Source organism: Malania oleifera, chromosome 4, assembly GCF_029873635.1.
Source record: "Malania oleifera isolate guangnan ecotype guangnan chromosome 4, ASM2987363v1, whole genome shotgun sequence".
NCBI classification, from domain to species: Eukaryota; Viridiplantae; Streptophyta; class Magnoliopsida; order Santalales; family Ximeniaceae; genus Malania; species Malania oleifera.
The window spans coordinates 1,663,944-1,681,700 of record NC_080420.1 but is presented as its reverse complement, the minus strand read 5'-3'; the positions used below and the strand labels follow the sequence as shown (position 1 = coordinate 1,681,700).

Below are 17,757 nucleotides of genomic sequence, written 5' to 3'. Positions count from 1 at the left end.
TTAATAATACAAAAATTAGATTGCATATCTAAATCTTAACAAATGGATCTGGATCATACCATGATCAGATCCAGTATGATCCAGATCCAAATGCAACCTATTTAAACAAACTCTTTGGCCAGTAATAAAAAGCTGCAATAATTTTCAAAGCGACGCCGTTTTCTCTTTTCCATTTTTTAATTTTTTAAAGCGCGAAAACAGTTATAAATGGGAGCAAAATCACTTCTGGCACCTGACCTTCTCCCTCTCAAAGCCTCTGTTTTCTTCTCATTCAAATTTCAATTTTCGAAATTCCAGACTCCTCCATCGATCATCGGAGTTCCATACCGTGATGGAGATTGCATCTGCTCCGATCAGTTCCTGCTCGAAAGAGCATCAAAAGATCTACCAACATTGGTTCAGCCTCGCCGATTCAGGTTCCTTTTGTCACTATTCCAATTTTGAGTTCGAAAGGATCTACCGAAAGATCTCTTGCTTCGAATATTAAATAACAGAAACTCGGTTATGGTTTTCAATTTTTTCTTCAGATAGAGATGGTCGTCTTACTGGAAATGATGCCACGAACTTCTTCGCCGCGTCGAAGCTGTCACGACCAGAACTCAAGCAGGTTTCTGATAGGTCCCCGAATGTTTGTTGTGTTGCTTTCGATTAATCGTTTCAGGAACTAATTTGATGTTAATTTATTTGTTTAATTTTGTGTAGCAGACGCGAGTTAATTTCTAGTTATGTATTTTTGGTGGTTTATGGAAGTAGGGTTGTTCAGTCCGTAAGTAAAATTTGGGTAGTCTCAAATTAAAGTAGGGTTGGCTCTCAGTTGTACTTTTTGTAGATTGAGCTTCATATTGATCATTGTGTTCATATAGTTCAGCAAAATGATGAAAACTAGACAATAGAGTGTTTATGACTTCATGGAGTGTTATTTAGCTTTGGTTTTTTACCTTAAATTGTTTAGGTAGTCTTGGAAATTGGATGGCTGCCTGTTTGGGTCATCAGTGAGCTGTGTTTTGCTCTAATTTCTGGATTGAATTGATTTGGGGATTTTTTTTTGTAAATACAGATTTTTTAAGTTGTTGAATGTTTGGACTCGACTGGTATTTGTATTTTTATTTATTTATTTTGAAAAAATAATTTCTGTCCTCATTGAATTCAGTTGCGTGAACATGACATTGGAACCATGCATATTATTTTTCAACAACAACAACAACAACAAAACCAAGTCTTAAGTATATTATTTTTCCTGATATAAAAATTCTTTTCACCATTGTACATGGAAATCTCTTTGTTTCACTTTGTGAATATTCTTTTCCAGATACCTGAATTTAGTCATACAGCTTATTTTTTGCATTCCATTTTTCCGTTCTTTTGAATTGGTTATATTCTAAACTTACCTTTTCCTTTATTATTATTATTATTATTATTATTATTATTATTATTTTTTTTTTTCATTTCTTTTTAAAGGTATGGGCAATTGCAGATTCCAAACGACAAGGATTTCTAGGTTTTAAGGAGTTCATTACTGCAATGCAGGTTGTAATGTGCATTTTTTGCGCCTTTGCAATTTATGCAATACATTTGAAACAATTTTAAAATTATCTTCTATTTTGTGGTGAACAGCTGATTTCTTTGGCACAAGCAGGAAATGATTTGACCACATATCTTAAATCTGCAGGCAAGTACAGCAATACTCATTTTTAATGACTGTTCATTAATTCTATTCTTTGTTCTTCTAAATATTTTTGTTCATCATTTCTTTTTGGAAGTATGAAGGCAGGCAGTAAGACCTCATGACTTAGGGCACATGGAGGGTAAACCTCGGATACTGAGGCTTATGCTTGAAAAATCTTATAATGGAAAATTATAACTGAAGTGGGGCATTAAGACCTCTAGGTGCATGGAGCTTTGATTTACACATCATGCTTGTCTAGCTCTTGAGGAATAATTTACTAAAGAATCTAAAATGTTTTGAAAGAATGATTTTGGAGAAATAAATTGATGTGTGTTAATCCATCCATATTGAAAAAAAATCAGAGAAAATCCTGCATCATCTAATTCCCTTCTGATGAGATTAAAAACTAAAGAAATCCTGCAATCTTATTTAATGGGATTGTGCTCCCAATTTCCACCATCAGTAGGAGAACCTTTTGTTGTTTATTATATAAGTTTGCATTTTCAAATAATCTATTTATGTTGCAGAATTTCAAGAGAAGTTTGAAAAAAGTACCTTTTAGTTCTTAAATAAACATAGTATTATGGCATATGTACATCATGCATTTGGGTTGAGTTTTGAGTAGTCATTGATCAGTTTTGCCTCAATGGGAGTTTGGAGGTTTAGCTTTAAATGCTTCTTAAGCGTATTTACATTTTTCGAGATTCTAATGTGATGCATTTTCTTTTATTGCAGCTGAGTTGGAAGCTATAGAACCTCCATTAATGGAAGGTTTGGATGCTTTAATTGCTGTAAGTTGTTCCTCTTTCATCTGCTTGTGCATTTTAATATTCTAGTGACACTTTTACTCATGATATATATATTTTTTTCTTTCACAGAATGTCAAATCTTTAGCAATTTATAGCGAATCTGAAGTCAATGGTTTGTGAATTTCTTATCTTTTCATTATAAGTGACATGACTTGATTTACTCCATTTGTTCTTTGAATTAATCAACCTAGTGGCAATGATGTAGGAACTGCTCAGCTGCAATCATTACCATCTGCTCAGAAGTTCAGTTCAAAATCTGCAAAGAAGGTAAATTTTTTCTTCACTGACTTCCCCTTATTTTCTGCCTAATTATTATAGTCATTGTTTTTTTGGACATCTTTTTTATTTGAATTTGCCAAATGATTGATCATTAGTTGCATCTATTATGCATTCAGAATGATCTATTTGGATTTATGTTTAGCTCTCATCATTCATCAAGTTTAGTTGTTCGAGTGATTTATTGACTTTCCTACTAAAGTCCGTCTGGCTTCTTCCCTTGGTTCTTTCTTGCACTCCATGCAAATCCATGTACACATGCATCTATATATTTTTTTTCCTTAAAGTGGGCATGTGTAATTATTACTTTTGACTTTGAGTATGCACACTAAATCAATAGGTTTGGTTGTTTTTTTGTTTTATGATAAATTAATAGTCATCCTTTTCTTTCTTCTTCTTCTTTTGTTTTTTTTTTTTATAATAAATTTATTGCCAGAGTTACATTTTATGAATAAGTTAAAATAGAGAATAAGCTCATATACTTCATGCATCCATTCTATTGTAGGGCACAAGATATAATTCTCACACACTTAAAACTTCAAAAACACTGTAACCCAACACTTTCAGAAGAAAGTAAAAGAGAGAGAACTATACAAGAGGAAGTGAATATCACTTGGTATACTTAGCTTACAACTTTGAGATGTATAAATAGCTATACAAGAGAGTGAGGTTATCCTAACGTTCCGATGTGGGACTAAAAACTATACACTATGTTCAATACTCCCCCTCAAATTGAAATGAAGATGTAGACAAGTTGAAGCTTAGAGAGAGTAGTCTGTAATAAACTTGGGCCAACAAACTTGGTGAAGACATTAGCAACCTGGCCTTTGGAGGAGATAAAGTGGGGAGTGATAATCCCAAACGAACTTTTTCCTTGATGAAGTGAAAATCCACTTCAATATGCTTGGTCCTCTCATGTAGAACTAAATCAGAAGAGAGAGATATAGCAGACTTGTTGTCACAAAACAACAAAGAAGAGTCTGTCATAGGAAAGCCAATCTCAAATAGGAGAGAGTGTAGCCACAGGATTTCACAGGTACCTTGTGCCATAGCACGGTACTCAGCTTTAGCAAAAGAACGTGAAACCACTGTTGCTTTTTACTCTTCCAAAAAGAAGATGATCACCGTTGAAAGTACAAATATCTGAGGTAGATCGTCTGTCAATCTTGGACCCAGCATAGTCAACATCAGTAAACACGGAAAGACCTGGTTGTATTTTAGATGAATAGAATAATCCCAGTCCAGGTGAGGTTTTCACATATCGTAAGATGTGATAGACGACATCAAGATGTGAAGTCCGGGGAGAATGCATAAACTGACTTACTAGGCTCACTGCATAGGCCAAATCAGGCCGAGTGTTGGTCAAATAGATGAGGCGACCAACAAGTCTCTGATGCACCAAAGGGTTTGTCAATAGATCACCAGACTCTGCAGAAAGGGAGATATTTGGATCCAGGAGTGTAGAAGTAGGCTGACATTCCAACAGACCATTGTCCATAAGGAGATCTAGGGCATATTTCCGTTGAGAGAGGGAGATGCTCTTGCAGGAGCGTGCAATCTCAATGCCCAAGAAATACTTGAGGGGTCCCAGATCCTTGATGTCAAAGGTGTCCCCCAAGTCCTTTCTAATCTGAGCAATTCCAGACAAATCATTACCTGTAACAATAATATCATCCATATAGACAGAGATAATGGTGCAAGGACCATGAGAGAGATGCCTAATAAAGCAAGTGTGGTCTGATTGGCACTGAATAAATCTCATAGAGAGAACCACATCACTGAATCTTTTGAACCATGCACAAGGTGATTGTTTAAGCCCATATAAGGTCTTGCGCAATTTACACACCTTTTCAGAATACTCCCCCTAAGCAGAAAAATCGGGAGGGGGATCTATGTAAATAGTATTAGTAAGATCACCATTCAAGAAGACGTTCTTGACATCAAATTGATATAAAAGGCCAAGTGAAAGAAGCCGCCAAAGAGATCAGGAGGCAAACAGTAGTAAGCTTCGCCATAAGAGCAAATGTATCATGAAAATCTTGATGTGGAATCTGTGTAAAACCCTTGGCCACCAAGCGGACTTTATACTTGTCAACAGTACCATCTGCAAGGTGCTAGACTGTGAACACCCATTTATAGCCCACTGTTCGTGCACCTGAAGGAAGGGGAACAAGATCCCAAGTATGCTGTTGTTGTAGAGCTTCCATCTCAATACGCATGGCTGCAACCCATTTGGGGTCCTGGAGGGCCTCATGAACTGAGCGAGGTATGATAATAGCATCAACCTGTATCAAAAAGGCTTGATAACTCGAGAAAATATCCTGATAAGAAAAATACTAGGAGATAGGGTAGTCAGTAAAACAGGCTAAAGAAAGTCTATCAGGAGCTTGACGGATTCGAGAAGGATACCGTGAGGAGGGAGCAGGGGGATCAGGGACTATAGAAGACATACCTGAGCTCGGTGAAGATGTTGGCAAAGGCTCCAAAGGGCGCAGTCAGTGAGTGTAAACTTGTGGAATGAGAGCAATATGGTCCTGCCCAGTGGGGGTAGAGGTAGGAGGCTCAAAAGATGAAGACGGCACTGGAGAAGGGGGCACTGGTACAGATGGGAGAAAGATAGGCTCAGGTTGAGGAAGTGGAGATGGCATTGTCGAAGATATGGAAGGAAAGGAGTCAGTGTAGAAGGGGGTAGACTCATGGAATGTGACATCGAGAGAGTGATAAATGTGCCGACCAATAGGGTCATAACAGCGATATCCCTTAGACATAGAGGAATATCCTAGAAAAATGCACTGGATGACCTTATCATCAAGCTTGGTCTGAGAAGAAGCAAATTCAGGGAGAAGACGTCGTCGCCGATCATCACCATCAATTATTGCAAATGCCTCGTAGAAAGAGGGCACTGGGGATGTGTTCAAAACATGAGTTTAGAGTGATTCGAACTCAGGTTTTAAAACCATCAAGAACTGATAGGTATGCTGATGATCTTGGTGCTTTGCCTCAATAGCTGCTGCCTCGGTAGGAAACTCAGAAAGAGACTCATACTGGGCGAGCTCCTCCCATCGAGACTGGAGATAGCCAAAGAAGTCAGTCACAGATAAACCCAAAGAAGCTTGAGTCGCTTGGTGGAGCTCCCGATAAAGCTAAAAAATTTGAGCCTCACACCTTGTGTGGGCGAACATTTTGGTCAAGGTAGACCAAAGACTATGAATAGTATCGTGAAACATGAGCATCCTGTAGAGGCGGTCTTCCATAGAAGCAAATATTCAACCCAAGATGACACAATTGTTAATGGACCACTGTTGGTGAGCCGGATCAATATTAGTAGGGCAAAACTCCAATCGTAAAAATCACTTAGCCTTGCCACGACCCCAAGATATAAGCGAAGGGACTATGACCAGGCATGAAAGTTGCCGCCATTCAGAAGCATGCTGGTGACCTTTTGAACAGGAGCATTCTGAGCCAGAGATAAGTTCGGGCGTGGAAAGTTCAAAGAAGAAGAGATGGATGTACTGTCCTTGGTAGGGATATCACCGTCCTTGTTAGCCATTGTAAAGAAGAGGAATAGGCTGCAAAGTATCAACGCAGTAAAGCAAAGCAAGTCGTTGGAAGAATGCCGAAAAGTGGCAAAAACCTCCGCACTGGGAAAGCCGCCGGAAAAGGATGCCGGAATCATCGGGAAAGTTGTTGAAGTCGCTGGAAAAGCCGCTAGAAACGTCGATGGAGTCACCGAAAAAGTCTTTGGAAAGTTGTCGGAAAAAGGTCACCAAAAAGTGACAGTATGAAATGATGCACCGGGAAAATAGTAGACTAAGTTTTCTTATGTACAAGATCCACTAAAAGTGGCAAGTACAGAGCATACGACTCTACCTACTACCAATAAAGCTTTTAGATGCACAAGCTCTACATACGTGGCGAGTGCAAAACATACGGCTTAATTGAGAACTCGGACCTTAAATAAGGAACCCAACCTTGCTCTGATACCAAGAAGAAAGTAAAAGAGAGAGAACTATACAAGAGGAAGTGAATATCACTTGGTGTACTTAGCTTACAACTTTGAGATGTATATATAGCTATACAAGAGAGTGAGGTTATCCTAACATTCCGATGTGAGACTAAAAACTATACACTATGTTCAATACTGTTGAAAGTGCAACATTTCTAGGTGCTTATAGAGACACCAATGACCAAACCCTCAAAGCCAATCTTGTACAACAAAACATCCAGCACTATATTCAAGAGTTTCTCAACCTTTAAAAATAACTCAAGAAAAATTATGCAAACCTAAATTACCAAGGCAAAAATCAGAACTATTTCTATCACTAGTGATCGATTGGACTCAAATACTCCAATTTTCTCTAAAATAGGCACTTCCTCACTTTTAGCATCCTTAATAATCCAATTGTTGCCTTCCTTACTTTGGCAATTTCAGAAGTTAAACCATTTCTACAACTCAAAACTCAATAATTTTTGTTTCCATTCTCTACAAAGCCTCTGCAATTACCACTAGAGGCTACCAGTCAACCACAACTTTCTACTTTTTCTACTTTACCAAACATAATCCTTCATCTTTGGAAGCACCGCATTGAAAGTTGAAACCCTCCTTGATCTAAGACATTCTGATTATATCCCCCCAAAATTCAAGTTTCTTTCATTATTTTGCTGGAGTTTCTCTCCATGGGTTCATATGTAGAAGAATTTCGATAATGAATAGCTTGAAAACATGATTTTCACTAGACTGACTTGGACACATTGTGGACACCCTGTATCGGCACAGCGCTCTTCAGTCTACACTTCCACATTTAAACCAATCCCCAAGTCCGCAATTAGGTTTCTTCAGCATTTAATGGAGCCTAGAGCAATTGGATTAATCTAAAAAAATACTTTTAGTTAAAAAACTTTTTATTTTATATGCTGTTGTTGCACATCGTTATGCTGCACTTTTTTTACCAGCTTAATATTGTAAAATGACTATGTACTGTTTCTTTTCTTTTCTCTCCCCTTGAAAGATAGGGAAAAATAGCTTGTTGTACCAAGTGTATAGAGAGAAACCGGTTTCTCTCCTCTTCTCTCCTATTAGCCTCTTTTCTCTTCTCTCCACTTCTCCCCAACCAGACACACTCTAAACTTCAATTTGTAACATATTATGTCTTGAACTGTACACATTGTTTTAATGTCATCCAATGTGCAATGGTTGTCTTTTAGTACGGAGATATTCAAGTAAGCTCTTTGTATCCCACTATAAATATTTGCCACATCATTAACTCTTTCTCCCAATGGAGTGTCAATGGATTTTGTTAAGAAAAATCGAAAAGCACAATGCTTTTGATAAATTTCTTGTCTTTTGTGACCATAAGGGCTGACTGGGATGGCTGACTAGGATGCTAGGAAAACATTCTGTAAGTCATAAGAGCAAATGCAAGTGCCTAGCTTCCACATACACTGGACTTAAAATTTGGCCCAAATCAACCTATAATTTTGAACCCTTTCCATCCCAAAGGAGACTGATGTCGATTGATTGAATATTTGGATGTATTTCAAGAAGGAAACCTTAGGTTGAAGGGATTTTCAAATCATGAAGTTAATTTACGTATTGCTCCTTGTGCTGTTGTGCAAAAGATCTGTCTAGATGTGCCCAAATCTTTTAAGTCATTTGATTTAATGTTGATTCATTCATGGCTTGTAGAAATTTTTAGTGATAATGATTGTTTAGTGACCAAATAACAGTGTGGGAAATATTTTTCAGTCTAATATCTGCATCATTGTGTGTATGCTTCCTGTAGCTTTATATATATATTTTTTATATTTCACTGTTTGTGCTGCTTTGAAGGGGAAAGAGATATATTTAAACTTGCTAAAGTTAGAGAAAGGAAGAGTAAGGACTTAGGAAATGTAGAAAGTATAAAAAATGAGGATGATATTGTCTTGGTTAAGGACGACGACATTAAAGAAAGATGGCGAAGTTACTTTAGTAAGTTGTTTAAAACCAAATAGAAGGCTTAAACTTAGAATTGTCTAATGAGGAAAGGATTAAAAATATGAGATTTATTCGCAAAATTAGAGTTAACGAAATTAAGTTTGCACTAAAAAATATGAAAAATGGGAAAGCTATGAAACCAGATAACATCCCAATTGAAGTTTGGAAATGCTTAGGTGATAATGGAATTATATGGTTAACTAATTTATTTAATACAATTATAAAAACTAAGAAAATATCAGATGAATGGAGAAAATACACTTTAATAACCATATACAAAAATAAAGGAGATATTCAAAATTGTAATAACTATCGTGGAATTAAACTTATGAGTCATACGATGAAACTATGGGAAAGGGTAGTTGAATAAAGATTAAGGTTAGAAATGAAAGTCTCAAAAAATCAATTTGGTTTTATGTTTGGGAGATCTACCACAGAAGTTATATATCTTTTAAGATTAATGGAAAAATTTAGGGAAAAGAAGAAGGATTTGCATATGATATTTATTGACCTTGAGAAAGCATATGATAGGATACCTAGAGAAGTTTTATGGTGGGTTTTAGAAAAAAAGGGTGCTTGTAGTAGGTATACTGATATCATTAAGGATATGTACGATGAAGTAGTGACTAGTGTAAGGACAATAGATGGAGAAATTAGAGAATTACCAATCACCATAGGTGTATATCAAGGATCTGCTTTGAGTCCTTATCTTTTTCCTTTAGCGATGGACTAGTATTCAAAAGGAGGTTCCATGGTGTATGTTGTTTGCAGATGATATTGTATTAATTGATGAAACTAGGGATGGAGTAGAGGCTGAGTCAAAAATTATGGAGAGAAGCTTTGGAGTCTAGAGACTTTAGGATAAGTAGAAATAAGATAGAATATATGAAATGTAATTTTAGTAATGATAGGAGGAATATTGGAGACAAAGTTAAACTTGATGATGAAGAAATAAATAGCACTTGTAGATTTCGATACATTGGATCTATTATACAAGCTAAATGAGAAATTGAAGATGATATAATGCATAGAGTTAAAGCAAGTTGGGTAAAATGGAGAAGTGCTTCAAATGTGCCCTGTGATTGTAGGATACCCTTAAAATTGAAAGGGAAGTTTATAGGACAGCTATAAGACCAGCTATGCTATATGGATCGGAATGTTGGGCGATAAAGAAACATAATATCCAAAAAGTAAAACTTGTTGAGATGAGAATGTTTAGATGGATGAGTGGTATAACATTGAAAGATAAATTAAGGAATGAACTTATTTGCGGTAAGTTAGGTGTAGTTCCTATAGAAGATAAGATAAGGGAGGGACGACTCATATGGTATGGACACTTGCAATGTAGGCCACATAGTGCACCAGTGAGGAAGAGTGAGTTAGTTACTATTGGGGGCAGTAGAAGGGGTAGGTGTAGACCTAAAAATAACTTGGGTGGAGATAGTGAGGATTTAATATCCCTGAATTTGTCAAAAGAAATGGTCCATGATTGCATAAATTGGCAGAAAAAGATTCATATAGCCGACCCCACCTAGTGGGACTTAAGGTTTGGTTTTGTTGTAGTTGTTGTTGTACTGTTTGTGCTGCTTTTTGTAGTTATTTTATAAAAAAATTTCTCTTGTGCAATGAATTCCTTGTGCTGTTGTATGGTGGAGTGTTAGTGTGTTGCATATGAATTTGATGATTGAGTAATCCTTTTTTGCCCCTTTGTACAAATTCAATGCTTCTTTCCTCATACAAAGAAATGTATTCTTTTCATTTTTTACTATTTGATATTATACATTGCTGAAATTTAGGCATGGGAATGTTATTACTTTTCTAGATTTGCCCTTCCACCAAATGATGAGAGGGTGTTTGATTTTTGCATATGATAAAAACCTTGCATAATTCCTGAACCTAAACAACATCCCTGTAAACAACATTGTTTCTAGATTAACCAAGCATCTGAGCACACAATAAACATATGCTTGCATTTGTGTTTTTTTTTTTTTTTTGGGGGGGGGGGGTCTCTCCTTGCGTTGGTTTCTTGCCTTATTTGTTAACTGCCACATCTTTCCTTATTCTTTAGGTGGTATCTCTCACTATGGTTACATCAATAATTGATGGCTTGAAGAGATTGTACATTGAGAAGCTAAAGCCATTGGAAGTTACATACCGGTTTAATGATTTTGTATCTCCTTTCTTGGTAAGTAAACTGGTCAGGACAAGTACTTTTACCATTTATCAATAGAGTAACTGTATTCTATTCTTTGGAGTTGGTCAGTTGTATTCTTATCTTCTTAGTTGTAAACTTTGGTTTGTAAGTGGAAGTGCCCTTTTCTTGTCAGCAATCAGCATGCCATAGAATTATGCACAGATGTTTCGTTTGATACAGCTATTGTTTTGTGATTTGTCCTGCAGACAAACAGTGATTTTGATGCTAAGCCTATGGTTATGCTTTTGGGTCAATATTCAACTGGAAAAACAACTTTCATAAAACATCTGCTTAAATGTAATTACCCAGGTTAGTGAACTTCTTTGATTGATTTTTTATTCTGAAAAGATGCCTAGTAAGCAGCAGTGATTTTTGTTGGTTACAATTTTCCTTCCTTGAACAGGAGCCCATATTGGACCTGAGCCCACAACTGATCGATTTGTTGTCGTCATGGTATATTAAAGTTATTTTTGTACTTTTTTTTCTTCTTTTGCTATATACTCCTAAAAGCCTGTAGAGTTTGGATTGAATGGTTAAATTTTTTTTTTTTGCCTGAATTTATTTGCATGTTAGTAATTAATTAGTTTACTGTCTTCTTTTGCTTAGTCTGGACCTGATGAAAGAAGTATTCCGGGGAACACTATCGCTGTTCAAGCAGACATGCCATTTAGTGGTCTGACAAAATTTAGTGGTGCATTTTTATCCAAATTTGAGTGTTCTCAGATGCAACATCCAGTGAGTTATAAGCATTTATAGAAGTTTTAATTATTTATGATTAGCTTGCTCATCATCACCACCGTCACTAAATATAAATTGATCTTCTGTTTGTATGCTTGCAGCTGCTAGAACACATCACTTTTGTGGACACTCCAGGGGTTTTATCTGGAGAAAAGCAACGAACACAGCGTAGCTATGATTTCACTGGTGTTATATCGTGGTTTGCAGCAAAATGTGATCTTATTCTTCTTTTATTTGATCCACATAAACTTGATATCAGTGATGAATTCAAACGTGTGATTACATCTCTACGTGGTCATGATGACAAGATACGTGTGGTTCTTAACAAAGCAGACCAAGTTGATACACAGCAGGTCAGTTGTAGGCTTGTAGCTATTAGTTTTTATTCCTTTGCATGTATTTGTAATTCCTTGGTTACAGTAGTGCTGCCTTTTGTATGTATATTTTGAAATCCTTGATTGCAGTTGCTGATGGCAACATTTCAACTTTCATTTAATAGTTGATGAGAGTTTATGGAGCATTGATGTGGTCCCTCGGGAAAGTCTTGAATACTCCAGAGGTGGTGCGTGTTTATATTGGGTAGGTACTCGAGACAGTCTTGACTGAATTATTTTCTGTTTTGAATTTCGATACTTTCAAAGAGTTTGCATCTACAATTGAAGTATACATACAACTTATTTCGGGTTTTTGAAATCAAGCTTAACTAGTTGTTTATTTATGTATTTATTTTGGCTAAGTTGATAATTTTCCATGCATGAGAATGTTGAGACAATTTGCCTAGGGACTCTTTTCCTTCATGTTATTTTTCCTTGAGGAAAATCTGATCAAACAATTCTCAAAGGAGATTGCATAAAATTATTTAATATTTTCATTACTAGTTTTTGTGAGAGTTGGTTAATTAAAACTAAACTACTTTTATTTCCTAACCTAGTACTCAACTTCATCCAATGCGCATTCCATACACATTATGATGTAATAACAGCTTTGGTAATGATTCGATATTAGCCCAGAACATTGGTACCTGTCCCTCTCATTTACCTTGGTGCTTTTCCAATGTCATTTTCCTGGACTTTGGGGTTTGTATTTGCTGATATCAATCCAAGTGTTTTTTATTCTCTTTTACAGCTCATTCAATGACAAGCCTGTTAATGAAGGTGCTGTTGGTCCCATCGGGAAGGAACTTTTTGAGAAAGAACAGGATGATCTCCTTATCGATTTGATGGATATTCCAAAGAAAGCTTGTGATCGTCGAGTATGCTCACCATTTTGTATTTAGCCCAATTGCCATGTGTGCATCTTTGCATTTGCAATTTTGCATTTGTTCTGGGTATTTGACAGCATCTATTTGCATGTACTGCAGATCAATGAGTTTGTCAAACGTGCGAGAGCTGCCAAAATTCACGCCTACTTAATTAGCCATCTCAAGAAGGAGATGCCGGCGATGATGGGCAAGGCAAAAGCTCAACAGCGGCTTGTCGATAAGCTCGAAGACGAGTTTGCAAAGGTCTCTCTCCCTCTTTTATGTTCCCTCATATCGTGATTGTGCTAATCATTATAAAATTTGTTGTGAACAGGTCCAGAGGGAGTTTCATCTTCCGGGTGGCGATTTTCCTGATGTGGAACACTTTAGGGAGGTCTTGAGTGGCTACAGCATCGATAAATTCGAGAAATTGAAGCCAAAATTGGTACAAGCTGTAGATGACATGCTTGGCTATGATATTCCTGAGCTGCTGAAGAATTTTAGAAATCCTTATCAGTGAATATGAACTATCTTGTATGAAGGGTACATGGTTTGCAGTTTGGACATATATCAACTATCTTATTTTTTTCAAAATTTACTGAATATGGTTTATTTATTTATTTATTTATTTTTATAACTTTTGCTTGTCAAATATTTTGTTGTTTTTTTTATTACGAGCATCATCTTATCCACGACATACATAAATAGGTTTTTCTCACTCTTGTATCTATAATTCACTTTGTAAAATGTCCTTAGCAAATTTGGTTGAATAGTAAAGATACTGCAATACATAAAAATTATTAAGTAATCCACAGTTGATTAGAGCTAACAAAAAAGGTTTTATTTTTCAAAATTTTAAAATATTTTATTAAAATAGAAATTTCAATCAAAATTTCACAGAATCATATATTGCCCAGTGGAAGCATATTATCCTGCGAGTAAAAATGTTACACATAAAAATTGAATTTAACTAAGTTATAAAATTATAAAATTAATTAGTAAACAATAACTGTAATTTCCATGTGTTTCTCCAATTGCTAGTTTTACAAAAATTCTTATATTATGTTTGAGAGCATGAATTTTAAATCTTAAATTTGGATTTGAGTTGATCTAAATAAATTTCAATTATTCAAATTCAAGACCACTTCAAACATATAGTTTACACTTTCGCCTATTAAATTTTTAAAAAACTAACTTATCACTTAAAATAAGCACTTTTATAAAAAAGGAAAAAGAAAAAGAAAAAGAAAAAGTGGCGTTTAACTTGTACAAGAAACACTTTTTGCAAAAAATGTTTTCTTAAAATCATTTTTTTAAGAACTTTTTAAGTAAATTTTGAGAAGCAATCTAAGATAACTTTTTTGCCACTTATAAGTGGCATGCTTCATAGGCGGTGTCAATTTTGTAAATATAAGAAAATTTGGTTGTTATTTTATAATTTTAAAAATACATTAGAAGATAATCATATACTATTTTATTATTTAATATATTATATTAATTATTAATAAAACATAATTCAATTATAAAATAAAGAATAAAAAACATCTATTAATTTGAAATAGTATTAAAAATTAAAAATACTAATTTAATTAATAATATTATTCTAATATAAATTAAGATGATAATCATATGTTATAAATATAAATTAAGAACAAGATTATTGTTAATAAAAAAAAATATTATATTATTTTTACTTAATAAAAATATTTAAATATTAATTTAAAAATAATAATAAACATAATCATTCATTAAATTGTTAATTAAAAATTAACCATATATTAATTTACTATGCATTATAGATTATTAATTATTAATAAAATATAATTAAATTTTTGAATGAATAAAAAGAACTATCTATAAATTTAAATTAACCTTAAATGAATTAAATATTTTAATTTAGTTATCAATACTACTTTTAGCATAAATTAATGTGATAATTATATGTTAAAAATATTTATTAATAATAAGATTATTGTTAATTGATGAATAGTAATCTAATATTATTTTTATAATAGAAAATATTCAAACTTTCAATAGAAAGTTAACATTATTATCATTTAAATTTATATATAAAAATATCATTATTTTTAAAATAAATTTTAAAATAATTATATATTATTTTACATGTATTATGGTTTATTAATTATTATAATTCAATTTTGGATTAAAAAAGAAATATTTATTAATTTAAATTAACATTAAATAAATTAAAATTTTGAATTTAATTAATATTATTATTTTTATTATTATTTAGTATGATAGTAATATGTTATAAATAAACATTAATAACAAGATTATTGTTAATTAAAATAATAATCTTATATTATTTTTAATAGAGAATATTTAAATTTTAATAATAAATAATTAAAATAATAATTATTAAAGTTATTAATTTTAAAATATTTATATTTATAATCTAAAATAAATTTAAAAATAATCATATAGTATCCTATAATTAAACCAAGTATTCAAATACCACTTATTTTTAATACAACCAAACACTACTTATCATGTTCATCACTTTTTTGGCTCAATACTTATTAAATTTAACACTTTATTTTGAAAAATACTTCATTTCAAGTGGTTCCAAATGAAACTTTAGTCTAAACTACCTTCGTTCATAGTCTCTCTCTCTCTCTTTCTTCGTTTTTTTTCTTTTAAATTCAAATTTTGTGGAGAAAACAAATTTTCTTCTACTTATATGTTCTTTTATCTTTTATCTTTCTTTATTTTTTATTTGTTTTTGGTTTTTCTTCAACCTTACTTGTATATTCGGCTAATTTTTTTATTGAGTAAAATGCAACAACACCTCTTGTGCCACGCCCCAAACCCGGAAATGGGACTCAGGGGTGAAATAGTAATTTAACCTGTCCATGTATTATACAAATCACTAAAGATACAATACGATGAATGAGGGTCCGACCCCGTGGGGTTCCTAGGAACCCTATACACATCCATATATAACCATATACACAACGGAAAATAAGTCTTTCTATACATACACATTAACATACCAGAGTTTATACAAAAAGGAAATCCAGGTCCATAAGATAATACAAAACCCGAGTGTCAACCCAAAACCACAAAGGACCACCCTATACCGTCCTAGTACTTACCCAAGTACTGTCTGTAGTACACCGACCACTACGCTTCTACACAAAGGCGCTAGTTCCGGTTACTCGAAGGACCTGAAAAATGTGTACGTACAATAGGGGTGAGACACCTCTCAATAAGGAATAATACATGTTATATCGGTATGTGACATATGAGTATTATCATGACATACTAACATGCATAGTTTAACAGTCAAAACAATTTAAACCAGTTCCAGTATTTTCAAAAAACAAGCAATACAATCTGGTGTCGTCACACCCTTCGGCTCAAAGTCGGACTGTCTGGTGGTATTTCACACCCTTCTGTAAAAACTAGCAATCTGGTGATATTTCACATCCTTCGGCAAATGCCGGTGCCCCCGGTAACCTGGCATAGCATTAGCGTTGAATCGGTGTAGATCTGGTGTTTGCACACCCTTCGGCTCGTAAGTTGGCCGATCTAGTGGTATTGTGCACTCTTTGGCAAAAGCTGAATTTTCAAACCTGGAACAATTCGGAACCGCGTTCCTATTTCACCAAAATACAACACATGCATGCTCATATAGCCAAACAAAACCACACTCATTTGGTAATCTAAAATCATGATTTTCCAAACATATACAGTTTAAACAAGTCAAGGCACGACTATCCCTATAACACAATATATATCACAATATATTTACGATTTTCTAACAAAACCAGGGATGCAGCCCGTTGCCCCCTTTTTCCCAAAACTGTAATCATGAAAAACTTATAATTTTACCCGTTAGATCCCCCTAAATGAGTAACCAAAACGCACACAGGACTGTGGACCACAGTTCCATTGAGTCTGATTTTAAAAATAACCGACATAAACTGAATCCCCTTACCTTTCCCCCAAAGGACAAATCCCGAACTCCAAGACCCCTAAACAGCGAACCGAGCGCCAAAACCTACATACCACAATACAAAATATGCTCACAACCCTATTCTCTACACAACTACTGGGTCAAAATTGAAAACTGAGCCTTACCTCGATTTTACATCAAAACTTGAAAATGCCCAAAATGAAAATTTGATTCGTAGATATTGTAGAGAATCCTTCCACGATCTTCGTGGTAACTTTGGATCCACGATTCTCATGATCAATAGCGAAGAAATCTAGAGAGATGGAGAGTAGATTGAGTTTCTAAAGAGATAGAGATAGAAAATGAGATTTCTTAGCTGATAAGTAATGAAAATATCTATTTATAGCCCTTTGACCTGGCCACTTCTCGTCGACAAATGGCGTCCTTGTCGACGAGACCATATAGACAGCTCGTCGACGAGCCTGGGATTTCCAATTTTCTGAAACCCCTCGGCTTCTCCTTGTCGACGATCCTCTAAATTCATCGCACTCCCAAAAACCTCTCGGCTTCTCCTCGTCGATGAACCCCTGCACCTCGTCGACGAGAAATATAGGGCCTTCATCGACGAACTCTGGCGTCGTTGACGAAGCCTGTTTAATTATCATTTTGCCCCTCTCTTAATTAATTAAACCCATATATCACGGTTCAGGTTCTTACATCTTGAGCCTTCTAAATATGGAATGTTGATACTTATGTTGGATGTTTCAAATTAAAAAAAATAAAATATTTGTTTAATAAATAGTTTATAACAATTGTTGATTTTATTTTAATTAAGTATACGTTAAATTTAATATATTAATTTTAACAATTTTAAAATATTAAATACGACTTTAACAATTTCGTATTTATGGTATTGGAAGTTATATTTAATTTTAACT

General features: G+C 34.4%; 1 protein-coding gene across 1 annotated transcript; it reads left to right on the top strand.

Annotated features, from left to right (window-relative positions):
- Positions 1–214: 214 nt before the first annotated feature.
- LOC131154279 (EH domain-containing protein 1-like) lies at positions 215–13,537 on the top strand. Its single transcript, XM_058106952.1, has 16 exons — positions 215–416; positions 528–607; positions 1,459–1,527; positions 1,615–1,669; positions 2,402–2,457; positions 2,545–2,587; positions 2,681–2,742; positions 10,797–10,913; positions 11,129–11,231; positions 11,326–11,375; positions 11,529–11,657; positions 11,762–12,013; positions 12,160–12,239; positions 12,786–12,912; positions 13,021–13,164; positions 13,235–13,537. The coding sequence occupies exons 1-16, from the start codon at positions 332–334 to the stop codon at positions 13,418–13,420; spliced, it is 1,638 nt and encodes a 545-aa protein (XP_057962935.1). The 5' UTR covers positions 215–331; the 3' UTR covers positions 13,421–13,537.
- The last annotated feature ends 4,220 nt before the right edge of the window (positions 13,538–17,757 follow it).

Coding starts and splice junctions, on each gene's coding strand:
- LOC131154279 (XM_058106952.1), top strand. CDS start 332: ATGGAGATTGCATCTGCTCCGATCAGTTCCTGCTCGAAAGAGCATCAA. Junction 417..527: donor GTTCAGCCTCGCCGATTCAG/GTTCCTTTTGTC, acceptor TTTTTTCTTCAG/ATAGAGATGGTCGTCTTACT. Junction 11,232..11,325: donor GCTTAAATGTAATTACCCAG/GTTAGTGAACTT, acceptor TTCCTTGAACAG/GAGCCCATATTGGACCTGAG.